This window comes from Periplaneta americana, chromosome 12 (genome assembly GCF_040183065.1).
Source record: "Periplaneta americana isolate PAMFEO1 chromosome 12, P.americana_PAMFEO1_priV1, whole genome shotgun sequence".
Taxonomy (NCBI): Eukaryota; Metazoa; Arthropoda; class Insecta; order Blattodea; family Blattidae; genus Periplaneta; species Periplaneta americana.
Window position 1 is genome coordinate 101,394,800 of NC_091128.1, and position 16,771 is coordinate 101,411,570.

A 16,771-nucleotide genomic window follows, 5' to 3' on the forward strand; every position below is an offset into this window, starting at 1 on the left:
CCCTCAGATTTACTTCCCTTTAGGAGAAATATATGCAAGGATTATATCGCCCTTTAAAATCAATATTCTTGGCAGGGTTTGAACACTCGAATCTAACGGCCAGCATGATATCCGATCAGATGTTTAAATATTTAAAAAATCACACGGTGCTATATAGTCTCAGTAATAATGTCCTTAAATAAAAACCAATCTACCAATCAACTCCAATGCCAGAATTATGAAAACAAAAAACATTTATTTTCTTGTATTCCGTGGGGTTTCACTACACAATCATGGGATATATTTTCTCTTTATTTTATATTTATAATTTGATTCCCATTTCTCAGAATTTTACGTTCCACGGTAATTCGGTACTATAAGAAGGGAAGTACGCTGTACGTATTTGGGCGAAGTCTGGCAACACTTTCGCATGATTAACCGAGTGTACCGATGAGTCACCTTCCCGACATTCCTCAAGTTCCACCTTACTTTGTTCCTTCTGTTGCGACATTTTATATGCGATTTCTTTCAGTCACCATTAATAACATATGAATGAAAGTAAATCAAGGCAAACTCATTTCAAATTTATTACGGTTACATGAATAAAACAGTACAATAATCTATTACTTGGTGAAATATTCCATAATGATCATAATGATGATGAATTGATGATAGTGATATAATACTCGTAGTTTTAGCCAGCAAGACTTTTATAACACGCGTAAACACCACTATTTTATGTTAACTCCCATATGTTGATTACGAATGTGACACTAAAAGTGTTTAAATACGTATTAGTTTAACAACGAATAAAGTTTAAGTACCATTCTACGCTAGACACAAAATTTAAGTCACGCTGGCGTGTAATATGGTTAAATGCTAGTAACTCAGTGCTTTTAAAAGGACGACAATACAATCCTACAATAGTATGTAAATTAAAGAATAAAGTGCTTTCTATCTAGACCCTATATGTAATTTATTTTATTCCATAATCAATATTCTACAAATTGCTACATAATTGAAGACATCCGCGGAAGAAGGGTGTAATATCAAGTTCTTGAAACATATGATGTAAATGGAAAAAACCATTTAAAGCATTTATTTATAACAATAAATTAGTGCGTTCAATGGCTGAATAAACTTGTATCCTTGTTTATTGGAATGGCTATGATAGTAGATATAGGCCTAATGAAATATGCCCCTGAAAGTAGCCTAAATTTCTTTCTCCTAAAATGAATTATAGTTTTGTTGGTTACATCCTTATTCTTCCGAGGAGGTCTTCAATAACTAAAAATAAAAAAAAAACCATGCAACAGTTTTCGCTCACTCCCCATTTTCAATCGCTTGCCACGTCTTTACTACAAGGTTTTTTCAAATCATTATTCGAATTTTAGCTAGATTTTATTATTTAAGAGATTTAATATAATTTCTCAATAAGTCTTATAGCCACATGCATCAATGTCTGTTAAAATTATAGTAACCGTGGACTACAAAAGCACGGTTAAAAAGTAATCATGGTTAAAATGTAATTCCTGTGCACCATTTATAACCACCAGTTACTTAATCAAGGTTAACGGACACCTCCTTTAACCAGAGTAAAGGCACACTGTTTCTACAAAATGACGAAAGGAAAACATCCATATCTCTGCAAGATCTGCAAGATATTAAATTTGTGCAACTTAGCTGTAATTGAATTGCATACCTCAATAAAATTTGTGTTAAAGATAACATTCAGTTACAGGACAACCAAGCAACACAGAACTACGTTCCAATAATGTTTTCTTTGCAAAGAGGATACGTATTACAAATAATATTCAGTTACAGAACAACCCAATAATACAGAACTACGTTACAATAATGTTTACTTTGCAACGGGGATGTGTATTACAAATAATATTCACCTACAGAACAACAAAAAATACAGAAATACGTTTCAATAATGGTTACTTTGCAACGGGGATGCGTATTACAAATAACATTCAGTTACAGAACAACCAAACAATACAGAACTACGTTTCAATAATGGTTACTTTGCAACAGGGATGCGTATTACAAATAACATTCAGTTACAGAACAACCAAACAATACAGAAATACGTTTCAATAATGGTTACTTTGCAACGGGGATGCGTATTACAAATAACATTCAGTTACAGAACAACCAAACAATACAGAAATACGTTTCAATAATGGTTACTTTGCAACGGGGATGCGTATTACAAATAACATTCAGTTACAGAACAACCAAACAATACAGAACTACGTTTCAATAATGTTTACTTTGCAACGGAGTTGCGTATAACAAATAACATTCAGTTACAGAACAACCAAACAATACAGAAATACGTTTCAATAATGGTTACTTTGCAACGGGGATGCGTATTACAAATAACATTCAGTTACAGAACAACCAAACAATACAGAAATACGTTTCAATAATGGTTACTTTGCAACGGGGATGCGTATTACAAATAACATTCAGCTACAGAACAACCAATCAATACAGAACTACGTTTCAATAATGTTTACTTTGCAACGGAGTTGCGTATAACAAATAACATTCAGTTACAGAACAACCAAATAATACAGAACTAAGTTCCAATAATGTTTTCTTTACAAAGGGGATACGTAGTCTATTACAAATAACATTCAGTTACAGAACAACCAAACAATACAGAACTACGTTTCAATAATTTTTACTTTGCAACGGGGATGCGTATTACAAATAACATTCAGTTACAGAACAACCAAACAATACAGAACTACGTTTCAATAATGTTTACCTTGCAACGGAGTTGCGTATAACAAATAACATTCAGTTGCAGAACAACCAAATAATACAGAACTAACTTCCAATAATGTTTTCTTTACAAAGGGGATACGTAGTCTATTACAAATAATATTCAGTTACAGAACAACCCAACAATACAGAACTACGTTTCAATAATATTTACTTTGCAACGGAGATGCGTATTACAAATAACATAGTTACAGAACAACCAAACAATACAGAACTACATTTCACTAATGTTTACTTTGCAACGGAATACGTACTGTACTCTGTATTCTTTAAATAGATTATAAGGTCATTAAATTCAGCGAAAAGACACATATTCTAATCAAAAGATCTCTTCACCGCAAATAAGATTATTCATTTCAATTGTTCTTTCCGTGAGGCATCTGAAAACGGATATGACGTAACACTTGTAGCAGACAGAAGTCTATAAATGTGCAGCCAGTCGTAGTCACCTAGTTGGCCGTGGTTCAGTTTAGTTGCATGACGATTGTTTATTTTTTATTAAAGAAAATATAGAGTTGGTTGATGTAGGAATGAAGTGGCATTTCAGTTGTTAGAACCTAAAGCGATGGTTGATGAAGGATTGATTCATAAAGAGGCAATCCGATTGTCAAAAGATAAAGCCATATTATGTAAAGAGTTCGACAGATTAGGCGACCGTCTGGCCATACATCTGTCCTGATGATGGAAGCTGTATGTAGTTCCGAAACGTTGGAAATGTCAAGTTTCAGGACATGGCGGACTATTCAAAAGTCTAATTCTAATAGTGGTGGTGGTGGTGGTGATGATGTTAATGATGATGATGATAATGATAATTATTAATAACAATACGCTAGTCTATAGAGAAGTCAATACTAGGCTAGCACATGGGTCACAATATTAATGAAATGATGATGATGATGATGATGATGATGATGATGATGATGATGATAATAATAATAATAATAATAATAATAATAATAATAACAATAATATTAATAAAGAAAATAATAATTAAGTAAATATTATTAATATTATTATTGTTTTTCTTAGGAAAACCTTCTTTATGAAAGATTCACAGGTCGAAATCACCTTAGATAAAATAAGGCTTCAAGATCTTGGAGTCTGAAATATGAACTGTGAAATTTGAATATAATCCAAATTTTTCTCATGACTATCAATGGAGAAATTAAGTAGAAATTTATACGAATATAATAATAATAATAATAATAATAATAATAATAATAATAATAATAATAATAATAATAATAATAATAATAATAAATTTAAAATTATAAAATGAAATGTACGTTATTTGTTACAGTAGAGGAGGCAATAACTGTCCTGTGACCTCATCATGCGCCGTGGCTATATCACCAATGGGTATTGAAGGAGAAGATAGGTTTTAGTCTGAGTTGAACTTCCGTACCGGTAGATTCGTATAATATTAAGCATCATTAAACATCTTTCTGATAGTTCATTCTTTCAATTTTCGTACAGCTCATATGCCAGGCTCTTCTCATCAATATTTGTTTACTCTTTTAGGTAACAAGCCTAATATTAAACGAAACATTAGGACCTGTATCAATAAGAATTTTGAGTTAATATAAATATCACTTTTCAAGAATTTAACTTGGACACTCGATTTTTAATCGGTTAGTTAAGGACGATGTATTAACTGCGAAATTAGATAACGTCGGCAGATTCAGCGATCACCAGTTGGTATATTGGCAATGATTTGTCATAAGATTATCTGATAACCGTCTTTCAGTTAGGAAAAAAACATCGAAAGAACCCAACGGGATTTGAATCCATACCTCAGATCACGAGTCGCACTGAATATCTTAGTGATCGATTCGATTTAAAAACCTACCATTGCCCTTTCTCTTTTTCTGTTCTGCAATTTAACCTGTGTACACCTCTGAATACTGCTAATTTAATATATCAATCGGTACAAGAGGCGAACTGCTTTATCCTTTCCTTGTTTTCACGTGTGAAAAATATTATTTTTTACGAGTTTTCGAAGTAAATAAAAATGCCTCGTGTCTTGTTTGTAATTGAAATGGGGGTGAACGATCTTTTATACCTGGTTCGTAAATTAAAAGTGACACATGTTTTAAGTTTAAAAAAACTAAAGTGAGAGTAACGATTGAGTAGAAGGCCAAGGCAATATTCAAAGTTCCGAGAAAAGAAATTGTAAATAAGTGTTTATTTATTAATTCCACAATTGGGACATTTGACAGATATCTATGGCAGGCCACTAGTATGATGTCATTTTTAGTAACTAATTTATTCAAAAAAGCATTTCAATGTAAATCAAAAGGAAATTAATTTTTGCTACGAATGTAATTATATTATTGAGAGAACTACCGTAATATTAATGTTTTCTGAGAAACATACACTCTGTAGTTATGCCTAATGAATTAATATGAAGGTATAATTATGAATAGCTATATTCCGGCATTTTGAAATAAATTTATATTTGAATAACACGATGATTTATAAGATGTTTTTAACACCTGTAAGGAAACATCTCATATATACAGTATGTAATATGGTTTTCATAGGATCGCGTATTTCCTCTTTCATTGGATAAAACTCTTTGTTAACTAAACATTTAAGTCCGTAATCAGACTCTAAATAATATTCTTATTGCGTCGAGGTTGTTTGAAGTCCAAGAAAGACATGCGGAAACACTTGAGGAATCCAGGACATTATTAACATGAGGTCATGGGGGAAAAAATCATCTTCCCTTGAGATAAGCAGTGTACGACCAGGAGGTGAATACCTATATGAAATCCGAGAATAGAAATTAAGGTTATCGGAAAATAGAAAGCGTTAAAAATTGTATAATAACTTGAATATAAGGCTGTACAAACAATATAACTTCCGGGAGGAATAATAATAATAATAATAATAATAATAATAATAATAATAATAATAAGCAGTAGTAGTACGTTTGAAGCATGCATTAGGAGATAAGCCTTATGGTTACTTAAGCTTTTCACCAAGGTTATTTCAATAATAATTATTGAAAAACTACTCGGTACTGCAAATTCAAGATATATATGATGATGACGATGATGATGATGATGATAATCATGATCATGATGATAATAATAACTTCAAACTATAAAATAATTTTGGCTCCGACACAAACGTTAATGAAAACGTATTTAAGAAATTTAACTGTTTAACAGCCTACCTGGACCACGTGTGTCACTGTAGAAACATACCATACAAGGACGTGCTTGTTGAGACATATAGCTGGTCTCGGAAGTACGAGAGACTGTATCCCCATTTTATAAAGTCGATGTTATCTCGATGGTGCGAATCGTTGTGAATTTAAATAAGAAAAATCAACTTCACGCATTAAGGATATCTTGATGTCAATCACATGGAAGTCGTCAGAGATGTCACAGAGGTCGTTTAATTGCTGAAGACGCGCCAGATACTTCTCTTGCGAAAAAAAGCATACGACATATTTTATCTGTTACAATGAAACTCTTCAAAATAGCAGAAAGAACTGTCCAAAATTTCTTGAAGACGACAAAAATTTCTTCTGCGAATCTTAAAAATTGTCTCTCTCAATGTATGAAGGACTTCTACTAGTCTACTACGTAAGTATGGATTCGTTTTGTCGAATGAATTCTTGATTCGTAATGAGGGTCAAGACTCAAAGACTGACTAAGCGCGCACCCAAACAGAGGCAACCCCTGCACTTAGTCACCGCGACGGATATATTTGCGGCGCCACATAACAGTGCAGAGTCCCCGCCAAAATACGACGCCGACGCATCATTCCGCGATGCTGAGTAACACCTCACAAATCTGTATATCCCCATTGTTTTATAAAGCTACAGTTAAATTGTCTTAACTTCAGGCAAACCTGCGCAGAAGAAGTACGTACTTCCGTCAACTTGCAATTAAATTCTATTGGACTTAGAAAAGGCTTTTGACAGAGTGGACTGGAATAAACAGATGGGGATCCAAAAGAAAATAGGTGTGGATTGGAAAAGAGAAGGCTGTTCAGTAATCTTTATATAAAACAACGAGTCAAAGTCAGGATAGGAGAAGAAATTTCAGAAGGAAGTGAAATTGGGAGAGGAGTAAATCAAGGATGACCTTTATCACCTATACTGTTCAACATCTACTTGGAGAATTTGGTGAAGAACTGTTTTCAGAATATAGGAGGAAGAAGAATAAAGTACATAAGATTTGCTGATGATATGGTGGTATTAGCAGAAGAGGAGATGGTACTAAGAGATATGCTACTGGAGCTAAATGACAACTATGAGCAGTATGGAATTAAGATAAATGCAAACAAGACGAAGACCATGGCCATAGTAAGAAAAGTAAAGAAGGTAAACATGCGAGCTCTAAATGAGGCTGTAGAGCAAGTGGAAAGCTTCAAGTACTTGGGGTATACAATAAGAAGTACCACAAGCTGTTGCCAGGAAGTCAAAAAGAGGAGAGCAATGGCCAAGGAAGCTTTTAATAGAAAAAGGAGCATTTGTTTGAATTTGCACAAAATAACACAGTCATGAATATTTTGAATTATCAGTGGCGAAGCTAAGTGCAAATTCTCCTAACCTTATACTTTTATACAGCAAGTCTAGACGTCGATTCTTCTTGGTTGCAAAGGTATCAATTACTCGTTCCTTGAACCTCTGATCAATTGCAAGTTGTTTAGCCAGTTTCTTTTCAATGGCGATTGTACTGAGAGAACTTAATCTTTCATTTAGTTGAAAAATGGATAGGCCAAATGTGGACAGGCTATTTAATTTCATAACAGGAAAATTTAATTCATATGATGGTGATATTTATTTGTCAGTCAACTTTACAATTCACAGTTATGGTGTACCTTCACATTTCTTCTTTTCGATCCACCATCCCTTTAATACATATAACCATTTTCTATTAATATATTCATTTGCCGAGTATTTCTTGGTTACTTCCTAACGTCCTTCCCTCTCTATCCTCTTCTATTCTCTCTCATACCTAGACTGTTCCCTTGGATTTCTCGCTTACGTATTAAATATTGCATATTCCTTCCTTAATAATTTGCATTATTTATTTAATTATTTTCTTCTCTAGTCTGAAATCTACCTTCTCTTAATCATTATTTTCCAGTTATTTTCTCCTACATTAATTGTTGACTTTTCCCTTTTCTCTATTTTACAACACTTACATCACTTATTTTTTTTTCTATCCTCTGATTATTTATGTATTGATCTCTTTCTCTTCGCTTCACTCCTAAATTTCCTATTTTATTACTTATTTTCATATATTTATTTCTATAATATTCACACAGTTATAGTAGCCTACCACTGATACTACACCCAATCCACAACATTGAAAAACTTGAAATATCTAATTCACTTAATTACACTTCCAGTTTCTCTCTATTCACTTCACATTTGTTCAGATTTTTTTTTCACTCTAATTCTCTTTCATTCATTGTTTGTTAGTTGCTAATCTATCTTATTACGCTTTTACACTATCTTCTTACATTTAACACTTTCTTCTCTGTTCCTATTCTACCACTTTTGCCACCCCTACCTTTCTTGCACTCACTTTTTTTAGCACTCTTCTCCTTCGCTAATAATCTCTCAAAGCCCTATCTATTCTGTCATCACAATAACTAATATCTGGTAGTCGCTTCATTCCTTCGCTCGTTCTTATCATGTCTTCTCTTGCATTTCCTTCATTAGTCTTGTCTATGCTCCTGACCTCAGACACTTCCAGCTGTTTCCAGTATTTTGTATCTGCCTCACGTTTTGTTTTCCTCCTTGGTTTATTCTGGTCAGCTGTTTCGTACTCGAAGTAGGCGTCAGATACCGACATTGTACATCTCTCGTTTCATTGATATTGAAGTTTTGTGTCGTTTGCATTTTTTCTTTCTTCCTAGCGTGCTGCCTTGACGTACACATATTTTCACGTTCATTGAACCTTCGTTTCACTGCACCTCGATTCACCTGGCTTTGCTCGATTTCAGTCCAAGACTCTGGTTTGTCACAATTCTTTTCACAGTATTCGAGAACGTAAACTATATAATTAATTTTCAATTTATCCTCGATCATGATCGCAAAATGTCCTTTACTTCTCGCTGTTTTCAGATATGGTAACAATAATTTTCTTCTTCTTCTTACTTCGTAACTAAGATCATTTACAAAGCGCAATTTTGTTCCCCTCGAATTTTTCACTCTGTTCCTAATAATTTCTTTTGTCCTTAAATTTTGAAATTTCAGCAAGATTGGCCGAAATTTTCCCTTCTCCACTCTATAAACTTCTTCTATAGGGCCATCTATATTTACTTCGAAAAGCTCCCAACATACTCTTCGGACTGCATTGTAAGTTTCCTCTCTATACTCTCTTTCGTCATCATTTATACAGAAAATTATCAAATTCTTCTTCCTATAACTAGGCTATCTTCTAAATCACTATTCTTCTTTCCAACTGGCTATTTAACTGTTGTAGCTCTTCAATTCTTTTGTTGTTGTTCTCCATGTTCGTCTTCAAATTTGTGACTGTCTGACTGAAATCCTATAACTGAAGTTTTATTTCCTGATTAATTTTTATGAATCCTAACTTCATCATCATCATCTTCTTCTTCTTCTTCTTCTTCTTCTCTTCATGGAGTAGGAGAGTCAACTTTCCACCTTGTTCTTCATTTCTTCCTTAATTAATTCTCTCATCTCTTCACTCTTCACACTCGTTGGCCCCGGATTCACTTCAATTCCTCCCATTATTAATATCATCACTATGACTGCTCCAATCGCCCATTTTAGTTCTTTCTTCTCCCCACTCTTCCATCTTCTCTCTTCTTTAACTCTTCTTATGCTGAACCTTTCAATTCTTGATCTGTACACATATAAATCCACATCCATTTTACTTTCGTCTACTACTGTTCCTGTTGCCCGAAGACTCTTTTTACTTTAGCTTAGAGCATCGCTCTCTCTATGTTGATTCTGCAATTTTATTTTATTCCTCGCACGACAGTACGACCACTCGGCTTGAAATCTAGTTGCTGACTCATTTAATTCATATCGCACAAAGCTATTTGGTCTAACAACTCAACACATTTTACTTTCTCAACATCTCTAAAAACATGTTTCCATTTATACAGTCATTTGCACTTGACGTAACTTCAAAGCCGGAAGGTCACTGCAAATGATCACGTATAAACTGTTCTTGTCTGAATAGAAGTTCCAATATTCAAGATAATTTCCTTTGTTGTCGGAACTTTCATCTTCGAGCTCTTTCTTACCAAAGGAGCAAACAACTTCGATAAGTCTCTCAATTAAATCTATTTTGTTTCACGATTTCATTATATTTGTTGGCTTGAAGGTCGGCTCCTTCAGAAATTGCATGTTCAATTCTTCCACGACCTACCAAGAGAAAACTCTCTTCATTCTGAAGATATCTTCTTTAACTCTGATGCTTCTCGGCTTTTCTAATAAAATTCTTTTGTGACACAGACCTCATAAGAAGATGATGACCACTCATTTTAACTCCCTAACAGAATAATATAACTTACTTCTCTCACAATCAGAGCACGCTGTTATCCAAGGATATTTCTCATACCATGAGAATTAAAACTTTCTATTTTGTCTTACTCCATTCGCTATTTTAATTTGCATGTGTGTTGATAATCTCCTATCTTTGTAAGCACATTTTGTTTCATATGTCCAACTTCTTTTTTCATTCAACAAAAAATGACTTCAATATTCTCTCAGTATGAGCAATTTATCACGAAATTAATATGTAACACACACACGCATCCACTTTTGATTAAACGAACGCTAAAAAATGTAGCGCATTCACAGAAGACTAATATAGCGCGGTGTATTATATACGTTATGAGGCTAGCCATCTTTCCTACGGAATTGTAGTAGCGAATCGATACCTCCTCCCCTTCCCGGCATTCCCACAAGCTTACAAGTCCACTGCCTATGAGGAGGCTTGTGTCACGGGCCTGTCGCACAGAACTATCCATCCTGGAATGACTGCCAACAGTAAATTTAATATATGGAAGGATCGGAGTGAAACCAAGTGTTACGATGCATTGTTATTACGACTCAGATTGAGGTTCTGGCTGATATGTACATCTATTATCAGGCAGTACATCTCACTTGACAAAATGTGTCAGTGGAAGAACAAATTGTTTGTATACATCTGACGTCCGATCAGTGTAATATGTAATTGGTCGGCAATGTATGCAATGGAGGGGGAAAGGAACTGGCCACCCTACCCCATTATATCCTGGTCAAGTTACCTCATAAATGGTGCCTTCTTGGTAACACAAGTAATGTTCAGACCTCTGTCTTCGGACAGTTGACTAAACAACAATGTCACATTTTCTTTTCAAGACAGGTTTTCTTTTTTCAAACTCCTAATCTGTTCATTCTTTTTCTATAACTTACCTTCCATTAATCTCAATCTTTTATTGGGACTGAGCATAAAATTGTGTTCCGCACTAATAGGGACGTGTGAACAATTCGCAATAACAGTTATATTGTCTGGTTCTGAGACTCCAGTACTTCTTTTCAGAATCCTCATGGGATGTTTTTGTATCTAAAAATAATATTAGGCCCTATATCACGAAAAATGAAATTCTACTAAATATACTTTTAAATGATGAAGTTCAAGCCAATGGACACCCTACCTCAATTAGATCTATGTGAATTTAACTTGTTTTAACAATGTACCTATCCGCATAAGATGTTCTGGAAAATTTAAGAGGGATGAAACTGCGTCATCTTCCATTTTTTTTTCATGTGATTTTCAGAAGCAATCTTCTGTGAAATGTTCAGAATACAATTTGTGTTGTGATGATTTGTTCGAATAAAATTATCTCTTCTAATGGCAGATAATCATCGCAACAGTAGTTCTGCTTTTTTTTTTTTTTTTTTTTTTTAGAGGAAAAGCTAGAAATAACACACATTTTATTATAATGCCTCTATCATATTAAAAAAATACCAGCAATATGTTTGCCGAAATAGTTTTAGTGCAAGCTGACAGAATAATTCAATCTACATGAAAGTGCTATTTATTGTCTGTATTAATTGAACGTTAAACCACAGTCTAGTATATATAGTCACGAAGCTCAATACGTAGTAAATATGCATCCATAGATAGTTGCTAACCACTAGGATCGCTAATATCGCCTCATTACAGACAATGCAAAATAGTACAGGCACAGTCTTTTGTTCCTAGCACCCTCACAACTCAAGCTTCGTGACTGTATATACTAGACTGTGGTTAAACTATTATATGCATTTAAATATCGTTATTTACGCATGAAAAGTGATGCTGTACAATCTATTGAAGCGATTTGTGCAGTTACAAGCCTTACAAGAATGCATCATTATGATAGATTCATCAAATACACAATGTATACACTTGCAATCACTATCACAACCGCCTGTTACATGCCACACTTGCCACATTGAAGACGATGAGCGAAGGGTTTCAATTTTGTACAGCACAATAGCGCTCGCTGTGCGTCTAGGTAAGTAACTATAACGTCATTGATTACGACTTATACTATTACTCGGTATAATAACTCAAAATTTTTGAGTAGGTTAAGCCTCAAAAACCACTTAAGAGCTTCGCCACTGCTATTTATTTATTTATTTAATACTAGCTGAAAGTACCCGGCGTTGCCCGGGCTTTCCTTTCTGCTTCTGTTTTCAAATGAACTGGTTGTTAAATTTTCGGAAATTTCGGAAACCCAACTATAGACAACCAAAACGAATTCTTTTACTAAGCTTTCCTCGCACATAAAGATGAATCTTTACTTAACTTCACTTACATGAATTAATACTCCTTAGCCAAATGCCTGTCAGGTTTAACTAAATTTAAAACAATTGTAGATCAGGCACCGAAAAGAAAATATTTCATCATGTGCAAGACGTTCAACTTTGTTTTCAATTTATATATTTATTTGTTTTGTTTATTTATCTCTGCCGGTCAGATACCGCTAAATTTCAAGTGCTTTATCTTAGTCAGCGTATTAAACACCATTAATTTTTCTGCCGTCTCCTTTCCTCCCCGCCAAAAATGTGACATTGTATAGAGGCAGAGAAAAAATAATTATAAGATTACGTTTGTCATGAGTTTTTTCACACCAATTCCTATTCCATTGCATAATTCTTGTGGATCAATATTTCGCAATAGTACTATTGGTGATTCAATATTAAGTATTAAATTATCTGTTGGCAATTCTTGTGATTTCAAAGAATTTAAGAATTCAGTTTGATAAAACACAGTCTACTCAGTATCTACAACTGTCTCGAGAAATACATAATACGGTTCTGGACTTCATAAGGATACTTATTGCATGAAATGTCTACATTTTGGCCTTCATGATGTATCTACAATGTTATTTTATATCGTTTTGCTTTTTCCATGGCCTCATGAAAGTCGATGTTGAATACAACAGACAATAACAAAGAACAATTGACTATAGAAGATTGCATTTTAATATTATGCATGAATGTTTGATCGTATTTATTTTTATTTTTTACTGTTTTAATTAATTTAACGTCCATTTTAACAATTTCGATATAGCCTATGTTCTTCTCCTGGTTATGAAGGTTAAATGTGCAAACTTTGGTACATATTGGTCAAAGTGTGTAGATTTGTATAGGGAACATACATACATACATACATACATACATACATACATACGTACGTACGTACGTACGTACGTACGTACATACATACATACATACATACATACATACGTACGTACGTACGTACATACATACATACATACATACATACATACATACATACATACATACATACATACATACATACATACATACATACATACATACATACATACATACATACCCACATTCACTTTTATATATTAGATGCCATAGCAACAGAAGTGAAACAATCAAAACAGAAGTCTCTAAAAAATAAAATAATCTTCCCTGACTTTTGAACAACCCTACATTTTTAATGTGCAACATTTTCAGATGAGCTGACAAGTAGATACCGGTACCTAGTCGTACTGAATGTAAAGGAAGACATCCAATGGTTTGGATGAAATGTTGTACACGGACACGCAGACACGACCATAAACCACTTTTTCCGTATCAAGGATGTGAAAATGTGCATTTCAGTGAAATATCGCAATCGAGTGTTCTGCTGCATCACGATACTTCCTCTTGATACTACTTTGTTTAATAACAAAGTAAAAGACCCAAAAATTTAACCGGACCTGGAGATGACGTGGCCGTTATGATTAGTCCAGCGGAAAATGCTGGCGGAAACAAAGCCGTGGAACAGTTCTCCAGAAAGTGGGAGGGCATGGGGACCGAACTTTCCTCGTTCACCAGCGATAATGCCACCCACTGATGGTGCTTCCCCGGCCATCATCCTTCTGCCACAACCACGCCTGGCACAAACGTATCTCACGTTACATGCCATCGGGGAAATGAAATAAAACAGACATGTGCAAGATAACACGTGTTGTGTAATCACTCATAAGTTTTGACAACCGCTAACAAATATTTACCACAAATAGCTGCAGCGGAAACGAGATCACTTCGGCTTTTCGCTGGTTACTCATTGCTTGATAAGCAAACAAATTATCGATTAAAAAGACTTAAATATTACAATAATAATAATAATAATAATAATAATAATAATAATAATAATAATAATTATTATTATTATTATTATTATTATTATTATTATTATTATTATTATTATCATCATCATCTTAAAAAATAATCGTAATTTACTTTAAGATTTAAGCAATTTGGCCAGTCGAAACTGATCTCGTCGTCTTCCTAGATCTTCCAAACTCTGTCTTGGCTAAGGCTAAGCGATCAACGAGCCCTGCATTCTCTTGTTCTCTTATTTGAAATTCTGCGCACCGCTACCCCAATCTATTTGGCTTCTCGTTTTCAAAATTTATCCGCATATCATCGGCTAAGTACAAGATGTCATCATAACAATTTACTCATTATACCTTATCACAAGAGATCTTTATATTCTTCATCTTATACAGTTTCAGTTGCTAAAAATTGGAACTCGCTACCGAGTGATGTAAGGGGTTGTTGGACAATAACCTCATTTAGGTCAAAATTACATAAATTCTTACTTAACAAATTAATTGCTGATTAATATTTATTACATATAATGAAACTAACATCTGTCCATTCTTATTATTATCATTAATTTCTCTAAATAGATTTACAAAACCTCTAATGGCAATTACATTAATATTCTCTTTATAGAAATATATTTTAGATTTATATCTATTTTTTTTTCTCCCTGTAACATAGTTCTAGTAAGCTTATATTAAATTAATTTTCATCATTTTACTAGCTACCTCAAATCTCAAATTAATTATAACTGATTGAATTAAATTAGCTCATAAATTAAGTTACTACTTTACCTTATAGGTTTATCTAAATTTAAATAAATATGTACTCTACTAGTCGTTAAAACTTAACTGAAGAATAATGCTGGAGAACCTTTTAAGTGTAGTGTAAATATTCGTAATTTAAATATGTACTGTATTGATTAAGGCTGGTTGAGTGGAAGAGAAAGCCTTATGGCCTTAACTCTGCCAGCGAAAATAAAACATTATTATTATTATTATTATTATTATTATTAAACTTCTTTCATAGCGATTCACATTATATGTCTAATATCATGGCACTGAAATTGGTTTCATGCGTCTACATAGAGATTAAAATCAGTAAAAGAATATAGAAATTTTAAAAAATCTGCGCTGAATCAGGGATACACCATCACCCAGTTCCGGAAATTAAGCTACTGTATAGATAACAGTTGTGTTGGTTTGAACGTTTTATTATTCTTTCAGTTTACAAATGGATAGTACATTTCTATGAAAAGAGAGGCAATTAATGAATGGCATGCAATAAAATACAGAGTGAACCGTAAGTAACATCATTAATTATTTCAGATGGTTATTCTTTGAGATATTTCAAACAAAAAATTTTGATACAATTTTGCTTGTTTCTACTTCCTTTTCGAGATAAAAATTGTTTCATATGAAACATTTCATAGTGTGTTTTGGGGAAGCTATTGTTTGAATTCCCTATATGCTCAGTCAATTTAGAGAGCAGTGTATTTTGATGATAAATGATTGAAAGAATTTTAGTTTTGTCCTTTAAATGTGCAGAAATTTGATCCGAACAAACGTCATATTGCAAAAATTTATTGCATAACAAAAAGCTACAATTGTTCGGATCACATTTCTGCAAGGACAAAACTAAAATTGTTTCAATCACTTATTAACTGCTCTCTTCAGGGGTTAGGTACAGCTAACAGCAGTAAAATTTTGTAAATATTCAACATTCTTTTCTTCCATTACTGTATCTTGTTAAATAATGAAAATTACCAGGTGTAAAACACTGTCCTTCTGCTATATGAAAAAATATTTTTACGATTAAAAAATTATTTACATTTTTTTTTTTCAAAATTCAGTTCACTGTGCAGTGATGAAGCGTTTCCCATATAACTCAATAACTATCAAACATTCTGCGATAAAATTTGTTGTGCGTATTTATGCATGCCATCTCTACAATATGATGCAAGATAACTTCTGTACCTTTGATAGATTGTCTGATAAAAGATAAATTCATTTTAAAAATGGTCAAATATCAGTATTTTCTTCTAACACAAAATAAAAAAAAAAAATTTATTAAGGAATGTAGCTGAAAGAGCATGATATTGTAAACGTGAGTTTCAGCAATAAAATAAAAGAGAGAGAGAACATGACAAAGTTAACAAGTTTATGAGTTATGAAGGAAATGCTTCATCGCTGCACAGTGAACTGCCACCATCTTGAATTAAAAAAATATATATAAATAATTTCTTTTTTAAATCGTAAAAATATTTTTTCATTTAGCAGAAGGACAATGTTTTATACATACCTATTTTCATTATTGTACAAGATACAGTAATGGAGGAAAAAAATGTTGAATATTTCCAAAAGTTTTACTGCTGTAAGCTGTACCTGT

The 16,771-nt window shown here is 33.3% G+C and overlaps 1 protein-coding gene across 3 annotated transcripts in view; it reads right to left on the bottom strand.

Annotated features, from left to right (window-relative positions):
- The window catches only part of LOC138710729 (uncharacterized), a 306,886-nt gene that overhangs the window by 147,905 nt on the left and 142,210 nt on the right, over window positions 1-16,771 (bottom strand). The window contains exon 1 of one of the 3 annotated variants that reach the window (XM_069841800.1): window positions 5,960-6,231. The exons of the other annotated variants lie outside the window; for them this stretch is intronic. Coding sequence (XP_069697901.1) covers window positions 5,960-6,055 — 96 coding nt within the window. The 5' untranslated portion in view covers window positions 6,056-6,231. Of the gene's footprint in view, window positions 1-5,959; window positions 6,232-16,771 lie in introns of those variants that run through there. 3 annotated transcript variants of the gene reach the window in all.